Source organism: Balaenoptera musculus, chromosome 1 (genome assembly GCF_009873245.2).
Source record: "Balaenoptera musculus isolate JJ_BM4_2016_0621 chromosome 1, mBalMus1.pri.v3, whole genome shotgun sequence".
NCBI lineage: Eukaryota > Metazoa > Chordata > Mammalia > Artiodactyla > Balaenopteridae > Balaenoptera > Balaenoptera musculus.
Window position 1 is genome coordinate 170,560,269 of NC_045785.1, and position 14,157 is coordinate 170,574,425.

The 14,157-nt window shown below is 41.7% G+C and overlaps 1 protein-coding gene across 2 annotated transcripts in view; it reads left to right on the plus strand.

Moving 5' to 3' along the window:
• USH2A (usherin) overlaps positions 1–14,157 on the plus strand; it is an 816,496-nt gene that overhangs the window by 742,254 nt on the left and 60,085 nt on the right. For both annotated transcript variants that reach the window (XM_036853226.1, XM_036853215.1), the window contains exons 67-69: positions 4,906–5,082; positions 6,474–6,557; positions 8,302–8,546. In XM_036853226.1, coding sequence (XP_036709121.1) covers positions 4,906–5,082; positions 6,474–6,557; positions 8,302–8,546 — 506 coding nt within the window. The remainder of the gene's footprint in view (positions 1–4,905; positions 5,083–6,473; positions 6,558–8,301; positions 8,547–14,157) is intronic.

Below are 14,157 nucleotides of genomic sequence, written 5' to 3' on the forward strand. Positions count from 1 at the left end.
GAAAACTGAGGCAGGGCTATGGACTGTGTACTACAATTCCAGGATGCCATTCACGTTGATTAGAATCTGAAGTGAGGCTCCTGGAGCTATATGATGAGCTAAAGCCAGAGCTTAAGTCCCTCCAGTTTCCATGCCTAGAAGGTAGAAGTGTTACTCTAAGTTCAGGATCACCCAGCTCAGCAGCACCCTCGGTACTGCTGTGTTAACCTGGTCAACTCACTACCTACTTTCTGTAACAGAGATTTCAGACCTTCTCCACCCTCCTCAAACCTTCCACTTCTTCTCCTCCTCTTCCCACAAGCCTATACAATCCTCACCCACCTCTCCCTAGAGTCTTGGCAGAACTCCTTGCCTCGTAATTCACCAGGAAAGGAAATGTCATCAGTCAGTAATTTGCTCCCTTCCCACCCCAGACAGCCACGTGTCCTGCATCTGCATCATTCCCGCCAGGGACACGGCAGGAAGGGGTGGTCCTTCCATCTGAAATAAACCTGCCTCTTGTGCTTTGAGTACCACCTCCTTCACTACTATTCAGCCTTTTTCTATCCTTAATCTTCAGTGTAACACTGTTGCTTCTCTCTTTCTAATGTTTAAGCAAACAGGCTCCATTTCCCCTCTGGTTCCTGCCCCAGCTCCTCCCCACAGAGCACAGCCCTTCTAAAGAATGGCCTTCAAGTGCTTCCCCATTTTCTTTTTTCCCACATGTTCTTTAACTTCCTCCACACTGATTTCCACCTCATCCCTGCACGGAAATCTCTTCCTAAATTTGCCCTTGACCTCCACACTGATAATCCAGTGGGCTTTTTTCACCAGTAATCACGTTGACTTCTTGGGAACATTCAACATGATTGAAGCCTCAATCCTTGGTAAAAAGTGGCTCCCCTTAGTTTTCATGACAAGTCTTTCCTGGGAAACCTGCGTCTTTGGATGTTCAGTGTTAGTCAACTTTGTTGGTTGATCTTCCACCAACCAAGGTTTTTAAGCCTCAACCCTAAACTTTCTCTGCTCACACTTTCCCTTTTATCCCCTTCCCTCTTTTTTCCTCTCCTTCCTGCCTCACCTCTTCCCTCTTCAGGTGAGTTCATCTCCTCCAAGGCTTCAGTTCTGAAGGCTGACTCCCAAATGGTCACCTCTTCCCCGAGCTCCCTGCTTGAAATCCAGACCCTCACACCCAGCCTCCTCGCCTCCCTTTGAACATCTCATAACCAGCTTGAGTTGGGCAGACCCCCGACAGAGGGCACATCTTTCCCCTTAAATGTGTGCTTCCTTTGGCTCTCATTCTCTCCATTTTATCTCCAGCACTGGGCAGAGTGTCTTAGATACCCAAAATGTGTTGTTTAGTGAGTGAGTGAATGCATCCAGAACGTCTCACGTTTATTGTCAGCACCACACAATCAGTGTCCTTTGTCACCCAAGCTATAATCAAAGCAAAGTGTAATCGTTCTTCATAACGTCTACTGCCTAATTGTGTAACCTCCTTTACCTTTTTGCCTATTCCTCTCACTATCCTCCCTTCACAAACCCAAAAAGAACTGTGAGAAACATTTATTCCTGAAATGAAAGTGTAGTCAAATGAATTCTGACTTAATAAAAAACGCTACTCCATACGAGGAATGGGACAAAACACCACCACCATCTTCGAGAAGCAATTACCGTTTACAATACAGACTGTCCCTTATGTACAATAGTTTGACTTCACGATGGTGTCAAAGTGATACACGTTCAGTAGAAACTATACTTCAAACTTTGAATTTTGATCTTTGTCAGGCTAGCGATCTGTAGTATGAGTCTCTCTCGTGATGCTAGGACAGCTCCCAGTCAGCCATGCCATCAAAAGGGTAAACAACCAATACACTTACAACCATTCTGTACCCGACACCCATTCTGTTTTTCACTTTCAGTACAGTTTTCAAAAAATTATAGGAGATACTCAACCGTTTATTATAAAATAGACTTTGCAGTAAATGATTTCTGCCCAGTAGGCTAATGTAAGTGTTCTGAGCACATTTAAGGTAGGCTAGGCTAAGCTATGATGTTTGGTAGCTTAGGTGTATTAAATGCGTTTTCAGCTTAGGATATTTTCAATTTATGATGGGTTTATCGGGTGTAACCCCATCCTAAGTCAAGGGAGATCTATATATTTATAAGCCAATTTTGCTAATTATTCCAGGTTTTGTGTGTGTATCACCAGAAGGCCAGGCCAAAACAGCTATGTGAGGTTTGCAGGTTATCACCAATTCTCTTTTTCAACATGAAACTCAGTTTTTGCCAGACATTTTCCCCTTATGCTGGAAGAACAGAATGAACAGATTTAAGATGTCCTGCCTTTCTATTCTTCCTTGACATTGAAGAAGTGGCTGAAGGTTGCAGTAGCGCTGAAGGAGAAAGGGTTCTCTTAATCTGTTTACTGGATCCACAGACATGGAAAAACACAATAGTTGACTGGCTATTGTATGGGGTTTAAATACCATTTATGTTCCTTTTAACTCATTATACAAACTAGCAGAAAATGTGGATCGAAGAATACAAACCAGAAGATGCTTTGAAAATAGTATTTGCAATTTTATATAAACGTGATCAGAAAAGGGTCTAGAGAAGCATTAGCAACATATTCTGCCCCCTCTGCCTGAATTACACCTGCAGTGGAAGAGCAGAAGTGAGGTGTAAATGTTTAACAACTGGCCTCCATGAAAGAAAAATGTCCTGATTTGAAGTGCTCACCAACTTCCATGGTGTAAGTACTCCTACTTGGCTGATTTCAAGTTGCCAACGTGACAGCACTGAACACAGAGTTGGGAAAAGATCGTGTACAATTATATAATATTTCCACCACCCAGATACAATAGATTTAAACAGCATGAGAGCATAGATAATAAAAGGTAGTGAAATAATTAAGAAGTTACAGAGTTTTAATATTTATTACCTTTGTTTTAATATAATTTATTTAGGTTTATATGATTTAATTTTTAATAGTGGCTGGGTTTAATAACCAACTCACAGAATTCCTGAATATTTAACAATGAGGATGAACCACTCACCACTGAAGGGCACCCATAAAGTGAATTAGTAAATCATGCTCCTTTAAATAAATGTGTACTGATTATAAAAAAACAAGGGCTTTGGCGTTAAGCAGGCCTGGGTTCAGATCCTTTGTCCCCTACCAGCTACTGACATTAAGCAGATTATTTGATCTCTCTAAACCTTAGTCTCCTCACATGAAAAATTAGGAACTAATTCTTACAAGATTGTTTTGAGGATTAAATGAAATAAAGTACATCAAATACTTTATTGTACTTGCATTGTACTACTTTACTGGCATAGTAGCTGTTATCATTTTCTCAGTCTTCAAATCCGTTATTCCTGATTATTTTGATAGTTTGATCACTCTTTTTCCTCAGGAAGATCTCCAAATCCTGCAAGGCAAATAAAGCCCCTACCTTTCTATTTTTCTACTATTTACAAGCCTTCTCCTTGTCTGTACTGTTATGATGTAGGGGAGAAGTGGAAATCTACCGAAATTAAGTGACAGAGGGAAGCCACAGACAAATACAATAGTATGTTCCATTGTGATATTAGGCACAATTTGTGTTTAAAAAAAAAAGTATTTAAAGAGGGCTTGATAGCTCTTGTTTCAGTATTTGCAGAAAAATTTTCCTATGACTTTATGAAAATATCTTATTTTAAAAGATGAGAATCAAATTTGTCTTCATGGTTGAATCTTATGATCACAAAAGCATAATTATTCCTTATTTTGTTATATTTCCTCACATCAGCAACAGATGGATTTAACTTTTAAAGGAAAAAAGGATATCCAATTTATTTCTACCACTCACTTTTTTTTTTCTTTTCTTAAAAGCCAATTTCATATATAGCTGGATCTTAATGCTCTTACAAATGTATTGATTATTTTGGAGAAAATGAGATCTCATGAAATAAATCTCTTCTGACTTGACAAGATGATATGGTATCCCTTCATTTGTTCCTACAGAAATGATTCATTTAAAAGATGAGCCTCAGTTAAGGATTATTCTTCCTTTATTTTAGTAAGGAGTTGAAAAATGAAAAGGGCTCATTCCTGTTAAATGCACACAAAGTTGCTTCTCTATCTGATATAATACTTAGGAGACCTGAGCTTGATTATATACTAATGTACTGTGCTATTGATTGATTAGTCAGGGCAATGAATTATTATACTCGAATTGCTATTTGCAAGGCTTTTTAACTATCTTAGAAAACAAACGAATGGTTCAAGAAAAAAGCTTTAAAAATAAATGGGTGCCAAAAGAACATAATTCACCATCTAAGCAGTTTAGTTAGGAGAAAATAAAATATTAACTTCATCTAGTCCTTGGGGCTTTGTAGCAATAAATATTGATTTGATATGAAAAATAGCTATCCACTGTAGTTAATAGTGTTAAGGATACTTTACCTGTTAAAAGAAGGAAAATGCAACAAAATATGAGCTCCGGGGCTATGCTGATGAGCAGAACCATTGTATGTTAATAGTTGTATTTCATAAAACACCACTCTCCATTGATTGTTTTTTTGGAAAGCAGGTGCAACATTGCTGAGAAAGCATTTCACATGTGTTCCCATGGTTTTCTCTTCACCGCCAAAGCCAGGTTTTTCCTTTAAGCAGTAAGGGAAATAGGAAGGGTTCCAGCAAGGACCAAAAAAAACATGTGTGCTCATATTTTAAAATAAAAAGCACACACACACCACACTATTTTTAGAACTTACAACCTTCTCCCACATATTTTTAGAACTTAGAACCTTCTCCCACTTATTTTTAGAACTTAGAAACTTCTTCCACCTACTTTTAGAACTTGGAACCTTCTCTCAACTATTTTTAGAACTAGAACCTTCGTCCAACTATTTTTAGAACTTACATCCTTCTCCCAACAGTGCCCCAGTACCGTGCCCCTTTCTCGGTGGACAGCAATCTATCCGTGGTATGTGTGGACTGGAGTGGCTCCTTCCTGCTGAACGGGCGGCTGAAGGAGTTCGTCTTGACCGATGGAGGGCAGCGCGTGTACAGTGGCCTCGACACCACCCTCTACATCCCAAAGACCGCGGACAGAAGTGAGTTTCCTGCTCCCATTTCTCAGGGCACAAGAAGCTGGGTTTGCCAGCTTTCTGAGATGCTCAATTTGACGATCTGAAAGGCGACCTCAGATGGTTATCATTAACATGTCCTGGGTTAAGTGGTCACTTCTCGTGGGAAAGCGACTGCTCGGCGTCAGTCAGGTTTTCCTGATCACTCTTCTGATGTGGTCCTCTGAGCACTGCCTCTGCTGACGTGAGGGTCTCCAGGAACAAGACCAGAGGGCAGGTTATGTGCACTAGAGAAATAAAACCCACAGGCAAAGAGTATCCCGAAATAATACACTTTTAGGGACTTCCGAGACTTTCTCGATGCATCCACAGCCTCCAAAGAGAGTGTAATCAGGCCATGACCATCCCCAAATCTTAGACCCTGAGTAAGGGCTTTCCTTAACCAACATTGGTATCTGTTCTTGAAATAACAATGCTCTTCCCTCTAAAACTGAATACTTTCTCCCTATTTAATTACATGTCCTTCTTCTGTTTGTCTTGTTTTTAAATTGAAATGAGAAAAAGCTTTTCAAGATACTAAGTATTTTCTAATGATCAACATGGCCACAGGACCAATAGATGTGAGGCCCTTTTAGGCAATCTGGTTTTATACAATGAATTCATTAGTGGTTGATTTTTTTAGTTTCCTTGAAAATACGTACTATTTATTTTGGCTAAAAGGGGCAGGTAAACAATGAGCTCCAGCGTTGCATTTACAGCATTTGAAACTTATCGGTAACATTTTTACAACAATTCAGCTACACATTTTCATGGTCACAGTTCTTGGTCACCTGAGCAGTTTGTTGTGATGGGGAGATGGCCTGAAAGTTGGGAAATACGGGTTCTGCCCCTGGCCAGGCCTCTAATCATCTGTGTGACCTTACAAGACTCACTTCCCTCAGGCTCCTGGCTACTGTAAGAGGTATTTAGAACATTTGATTTCCCAGATCCCTGTTGAGCCTTCCCGATTAGTAGGAAACTCTGGGTTGCCTAGTGAAAGGAACACCTGTAAGTTTTAAAGGAACAGGTTCAGATTATATGCAGAACAAGATACACTCTGTGAATTAGCCTTTATTCTTCAGATAATTCTTTTCCTTTGCTATATAATCTCTAAACTTCTTTAGTTCTGTTACATATATATGTTATTATATAGGTAACATATATGTAATAACATATATGTTATATATGTTATTACACTAATGATAGCTGTTTTTCTTGATAGTTTTTAAGTTAGAAATAAGTTTGCATAGTAGGTAAAACCTCATAACTTGATGTGGAATCCTGTTTTCAGACTTCTTCATGCTATAATACGTTGCTTTTCTGAAACTGTGTCCACTATTTGTAGATGTTGAATAACTGACTCATTTACCTTTGTCTAGCTTTCTTTTTCCAGGTCATCTGCACTACAGATGAAGGAAGTGTTAAGACACCTTTGATTCAATATGATACCAGCACTGGATTTGGTAAACATTTAACTCAAATCATATTTAGTGTAGTATCTACTCATTTTCCTAAAGAAACATGCATGTTTGTTTATACCTATTTGTGTTTGTTTATACATACATGTTTGTTTATACATATGTATCTACACATCTTAGCATACACCATATGGAAGAAATTGTGTTAAGTGTTGTAAGAATATTTTTAAGTCCTCCTGAAACTTACATTAGGCAAGGACTTAGGGTAAACTCTTAAAATGCCAAATCATTGAATTGTAGATGCAGAGAGATATGACTAAAGTTCTCTCCTCACCACAAATTCTGTCAATAAAGAGCTATATGAATTTGTGCACAAAAAAAAGTGAATTTATAGAGGAAGTCAGAGGAAAGAGAAAATACTCTAATGCCAATTTGTGTTGATAATAACGATAATATTCCAGATTCAGAGTTAGGGTTAGCAAAGTGTAGCCCCCCTCTCATGGAGTTCAAATTTTAATTTTAGTCACCTTCTCTCCCTCCCTTAAACATCCTCACCCCATTGCTAAATGCTTCCCCTTTAATCAACTTCCCCTGACAATGTGGGTGTGAAGGCCAGGCAGGCCCATCTGGTCCTTGAGGGGCTGAAAAGGGGGAAGGCTGTCAACAGAGTAGGCATTTACAGCTGTGTCTGTCCTGCTTCCTCTTGGCCATGAGCATTGGCTTTAGAAGAGCAGCTCCCTGGCCCCCTGCTGCATGCCAGCCTGCATGGCGGCTGCCTGGATCCAGAGGCTTCTGAGCTGGTGCTAGCAAAGGGCCGGGATGGAGAGGATCTCTGAGACTTTCTCCCACTCAGATTGCCAGGCCGACGGCGATTCCACAGCTTAACGCTGTTCTGCAGTGATCCCAAAAGCCTTGCCGAGTCTGCCCCGCTCGTTCCAGCTTTACCACATCCACAGACTTGACAATCCTGCTACGCCCCATCCTTCGATCCTTCATCCCTGGAAAGCCCTTACTTAGCACAGGGACTGGCACGGGGTAAATGCTCATTAAATGTGAGCTACGTCTATCACCCTCATGTGCAGAGAATCACATCAACTGAACTCTCAACACCTGAATAGAAATCAAAGGTAAGTGGTCCCTTTGCTAAAGGATTTCCATCCCCAGGAAGCTCTCCCAGGGCATTTGAGTGATGACTTGCAGAGCTTTTGTTACTTAACAGAGAGGCCAGAGTACAAGAAGTACTATAAAGACCACATGTTAGTGAGCACAATCTGTTGACATCCCAATGGAAAATGGTATCTGACGTCTCAAATTCCAGTTTGCAAGAAACTTCGCAGGAACAGGGCAGTTGCATGAAGTGAGGGGACCCTGGATCCACACAGCATTGACTGTGTATGTAATGGGGTTTCTGTAGCAATATTAGTCTGGGATCCAACCCTCACATGAGCCCAGAAAGGACTTTGCTCCCCAGGCACACAGCTGTGAAGTAAGCTTTTCCCAAGGTTACTTTGGTAACCCTCTTAAAAATCCCCTCATCCTCCCTCCAACTGTATTTCCCAGGAGGGTGCCAAGGCAGCTGCAATTTCCAACCTGAGAGGTGTCAGCAAGGTCTCCCAAGGGCTGTAAGCTTCTCCTTACACCCACCGACCCACTGCACCATTTCCCCAGCCTGAACACAAGTGCAACAAAGCACTATACATGCCTTTCTAATTTATTAAACAACAGAGCAAGAAATCACAAAATTGCCTTCTGAAATAACGTTTCCCTTTTCTGTCCCTGGGTTTTGCAGGCCTGGTGCTGACAACTCCTGGAGAAAAGAAAGGATCAGGGAGCAAAAGCACGGAGTTCTACAGCGAGTTATGGTTCATAGTGTTAATGGCAATGCTGGGCTTGATCTTGTTGGCCATTTTTCTGTCCCTGATACTACAGAGAAAAATCCACAAAGAACCATATATAAGAGAGAGGCCTCCTTTAGTGCCTCTTCCAAAGCGGATGTCTCCATTGAATGTATACCCACCGGGGGAAACCCATATGGTATGTATCTAAAGGCGGCCTCATTTCTCTATTACTAGACTAAAATATTTGTTTGTATTTAGACGGAAATATTTTCAGAGCCATAGTAGCAAGGGACTAGATGACACGTTTGGCTAAATGTGGGGACCAAGGGAGACTAACCCTAGAAGAGCATTCTCAACTTTGGCTGCACATTAGAATCACCTAGTGCTACAGACTGAATATTTGTGTCCCCCCAAAATTCATGTGTTGAAACCCTAATCCCAAGTGTGATGGTATATGGGGGGAGGGCCTTTGGGAGGTAGTTAGGTCATGAGGGTGGAGCCCTCATGAATGGGATTAGTGCCCTTATAAAGAGACCCCAGAGAGCTCCCTTGTCCTTTCCACCATGTGAGGACCAGGAAGTGGGCCCGCACCAGACACTCAATCTGCCGGCACCTAGATCTTGGACTTCCCAGCCTCCAGAATTTAAGAAATAAATTTCTGTTGCCTGTAGGTCACCCAGCCCATGGTATTCTGTTATAGCAGCCCTAATGGGCTAAGACATCTGAGAAAGGTTTTAAAATACCGATACCTGGGCCTTATCCCAGAAATTCTGATTTCATTGGCCTTGGATGGGGCCTGGGGATTGGTATTCTTTTTTTAACTCCGAAAGTGATTCTAATGTGCACCAGGGGTGAGTATTTCTGCTTTGTAGTTGTAAGTCAGGGGATGGTGGAGGAGAGTTGTATATTGAAATCACCTGGAGAATTTATAGGTTATATTACTGTGTAACTTGGGGAATTAGAAATAAAAGGGGAGATAGGGAAGGACTTAAGTGCCAGCAGTGCTGGGTCTGTTCTTGACCCTGACACCCTGCGCCAGTGCAGATAGATGACTCCTTGTGGCTCCAGACCACCTACTGCCAAGATAGAGGTCAGGCAAAGATCTGGGGGGTGAAGGTCACACGGAGGGTGACACAAGGCATCGCTGCACCAAGCACTCATTGAAGAGGTAAAAGGTGACTGAATCCCATGGTGCAGTCTGGCGTGGGGCTGTGTCTACCTGGGCAAGGAAAGGCTGTAATTTATAAATCCCCCAGGTACCAGTCTGCTCCCCAAACTGTGTGCCAAAATGCATCTGCCCGAGGGGACCCCTCTTCCCCAGTTTGCACAAAGTTCTATATGAGCTAGTGGCCACCCTGTGTAGCTGAAATTCTGATCACCAATTCCAATGTGTGGGGAGGCTTTCCACAGCAACAGGCAATTCTGTGACACCAGCTGGGTGTCCTACAGTTCAACTAAATTCTGACACTGTCTACCCAGAGATAGCATCAGATTCCACAGGGGAAGGGCTCAGTCCTACAAGACTCTTGTCCCCTCTGTGTCCCCTTCCCCGCCAACCTCAGAGGCCAATCACAAGTCCAGATTGTCACCTGTGCTTCTGACCTACTGGCTACAGATTGGAGGTTCCAATGACCAAATCCTTGGGTTTCTTAATTCGTTAATGAATTTAATGAACAGTAACGAATTTTAAATTTGTTAACATTTTCAAGATCACAAAGCATAAATTGAGTCCAGCTAAGTTTAAGCGCAGGCTCTACTTGTACAGTCAACCCTATATATCTACAGATTCCACACCCACAGACACAGAGGGCTGACCATGAGAATTGAACATTCTCAGATTTTGGTACCCATGGGAGGGAGTCCTGGAGCCAAATCCCCTTGGATACCGATGGACAATTGTAATTACTGGCTTGCAGATCCTTTCATTCTCTGCAATACTAAACAAATAATGCAGTATCACCTCAACACTTAGCAATTAGTTTCTACTCACCGAGTGGTTTAAATTGCCGAACTCTTATATTATGAAAATGCATCTCCAGATAGTATTAATGTGTGGGTATGATTATACTGTCCTTGGAGAAACATAAAGAATTTGGGTTTGGGGTTTCTTTTTAATTTATTGAAGTATAGTTGATTTACAATGTTGTGTTAATTTCTGCTATAGAGCAAAGTGATTCAGTTATACATATATATATTCTTTTTCATATTTTTTCGATTGTGGTTTATCAAACTATATTGAATATAGTTCTCCTGCTGTACAGTAGGCACTTGTTGTTTATCCATCCTATATACAATAGTTTGAATCTGCTAATCCCAAACTTCCAATCCTTACCTCCTCCATCGCCCTGCCCCTTGGCAACCACAAGTCCGTTCTCTGTGTCTTTGAGTCTGTTTCTGTTTCGTAAATAAGTTCGTTTGTGTCATATTTTAGATTCCATCATAAGTGATACCATATGATATTTGTCTTTCTCTTCTGACTTACTTTGCTTAGTAGGTTAATCTCTAGGTCCATCCATGTTGCTGCAAATGGCATTATTTCATTCTTGTTTATGGCTGAGTAATATTCTCTTATATAAATATAGCACTCTTCTTTATCCATGCATCTGTCAATGGACATGTAGGTTGTTTCCATGTTTTGGGTATTGTAAATAGTGCTTTTATGAATATTGGGCTGCATGTATCTTTTCGAATTAGAGTTTTGTCCTGATATATGCCCAGGAGTGGGATTGCTGGATCATATGGCAACTCTATTTTTAGTTTTTGAGGACCATCCATACTGTTTTTTACAGTGGCTGCACTGATTTACATTCCCACCAACAGTGTAGAAGGATTCCCTTTTCTATACTCGCCCTCCAGAACTTGTTATTTTTAGACTTTTTAATGATGACTAGTCTGTCCAGTGTGAGGTGGTACCTCACTGTAGTTTTAATTTGCATTTCTCAAATAATTAGCGATGTTGAGCATCTTTTCATGTGCCTGTTGGACATGTGTATGTCTTCTTTGGAGAAATGTCTACTGCGGTCTTCAGCCCACTTTTCAGTTAGGTTGTCTGTTTTTTTTATTATTAAGTTGTATGACCTGTTTGTATATTTTGTAAATTAAGCCCTTATCATTTGCATCCTTTGCAAATATTTTCTCCCAGTCCATAGGTTGTCTTTTCATTTTATTTATGGTTTCCTTTGCCTATGCAAAAGCTTATAAGTTTGATTAGGTCCCAATTAGTGACTTTTGCTTTTATTTTTTTTAACATCTTTATTGGAGTATAATTGCTTTACAATGTTGTGTTAGTTTCTGCTGTATAACAAAGTGAATCAGCTATATGTATACATATATCCCCATATCCCCTCCCTCTTGAGTCTCCCTCCCACCCACCCTATCACACCCCTCTAAGTGGTCACAAAGCACTGAGCTGATCTCCCCATGTTATGCAGCTGCTTCCCACTAGCTATCTATTTTACACTTGGTAGTGTATATATGTCAATGCTACTCTTTCACTTCGTCCCAGCTTACCCTTCCCCCTCCCCATGTCCTCAAGTCCATTCTCTATGTCTGTCTTTATTCCTGTCCTGCCCCTAGGTTCATCAGAACCATATTTTTTTTCTAGATTCCACATGTATGTGTTAGCATATGGTATTTGTTTTTCTGACTTCCTTCACTCTGTATGACAGACTCTAACTCCATCCACCTCACTACAAATAACTCCATTTCGTTTCTTTTTATGGCTGAGTGATATTCCATTGTGTATATGTGCCACATCTTCTTTATCCATTCATCTGATGATGGACACTTAGGTTGCTTCCATGTCCTGGCTATTGTAAATAGAGCTGCAATGAACATTTTGGTACATGACTCTTTTTGAATTATGGTTTTCTCAGGGTATATGCCCAGTACTGGGATTGCTGGGTCGTGTGGCAGTTCTATTTTTAGTTTTTTAAGGAACCTCCATACTGTTCTCCATAGTGGCTGTATCAATTTACATTCCCACCAACAGTGCAAGAGGGTTCCCTTTTCTCCACACCCTCTCCAGCATTTATTGTTTCTAGATTTTTTGATGATGGCCATTCTGACCGGTGTGAGATGATATCTCATTGTAGTTTTGATTTGCATTTCTCTAATGATTAATGATGTTAAGCATTCTTTCATGTGTTTGTTGGCAATCTGTATATATCTTCTTTGGAGAACTGTCTATTTAGGTCTTCTGCCCATTTTTGGATTGGGTTGTTTGTTTTTTGTTATTGAGCTGCATGAGCTGCTTGTAAATTTTGGAGATTAATCCTTTGTCAGTTGCTTCATTTGCAAATATTTTCTCCCATTCTGATGGTTGTCTTTTGGTCTTGTTTATGGTTTCCTTTGCTGTGCAAAAGCTTTTAAGTTTCATTAGGTCCCATTTGTTTATTTTTGTTTTTATTTCCCTTTCTCTAGGAGGTGGGTCAAAAAGGATCTTGCTGTGATTTATGTCATAGAGTGTTCTGCCTATGTTTTCCTCTAAGAGTTTTATCATGTCTGGCCTTACATTTAGGTCTTGAATCCATTTTGAGTTTATTTTTGTGTATGATGTTAGGGAGTGTTCTAATTTCATAGTTTTACATGTACCTGTCCAGTTTTCCCAGCACCACTTATTGAAGAGGCTGTCTTTTCTCCACTGTATATGCTTGCCTCCTTTGTGCCACAAACGGGATGAAGACCTAATATATATCTTTCTCATTATAAATCAGTTATCACAGCAGCACCCAAATAAAGCACAGAAACCTGGTCAAACTGCTTAAGTTTCAATACTTCAGAAAACAGAGATGAGGGAACGGTAGCATTGTCCACCTTCCATATCTCTTCAGTCTTCAAGGACACAGCAATGACAGAGGTCAATGCCGTGATGCATCTGTATTGTGCAAAGTAGCAGAATAGGTGGGGGCATGAGAGGGCAGCCGTTCCTCATAGACCCGTGGACTGTGGTGGACGCAGAGGCAGCCGGGGAAAAGTGACAGGGTGGCGGGGAAGCAAGGAAGATGCCACCCATGTCCCCCAGCCTGGGCTCCCTCGCCGTCCACATCTCCCCTTCCACTCTCCTGGCTCCGTCCTCCAAGGCTCCTTCCTCTCTGAGCACAACAGGCTCCTCCTGCGGGGCAGCTGCTGAATGCAGGGCTGTTGAGTGGGCAGTTCAGGCGCTGGGGCCAGAAGTGTGCTTCTGTTCAGGGGAGAGCCCTGAGGAGGCTCTCACTGAGGGGCTGACACTGCAGAACTTTCCCTTGTTGGAGAGGAACGTTCTCTCTCCGACGAGGCCGTGCTCTTAGACAGAGGATGCACCACTGCTGGAGGGAGGTGCATGGAAGAGCCAGGCAGGCCGGAGAGGTCTGTTAGGTGATCTGGGAAATGAGTTAAATCAACCCTGCGGTGCATCGAGTGTGTGGAGAAGGTGAATGGGATCACCTGGGTTTATCGACTCTGTAACATGACGTCCAGTTACAGGAAACTTACCCACAGACCAGTAGCATCCAGGACTGGGTTCAGTGATCAGTTCTGTCCCTCCACCCATCCCTACAGGCCAGCCCCTCTGCCTCCTAGACCTTCGTGAGGAGGAATCCAGTTTTGCCCGTTTGGTTAGGTTAGTGATCAAGAAACAAGCAGGTCATCCCTGTGGGCAAGTTACACTCGACAGTTCCCTTGCTTGGAGTTATCCTGAGTCTTGTTAAGCTCTGTTTTGTCAAAGTGAGGCCCCTGAATATTGGTATCAGCATCACATGGGAGGCTGACCTGAGTCTCAGAGGAAGAAATCTGAGAGTTTGCCATTTCCAGCAACCTTGGGAAGGCTG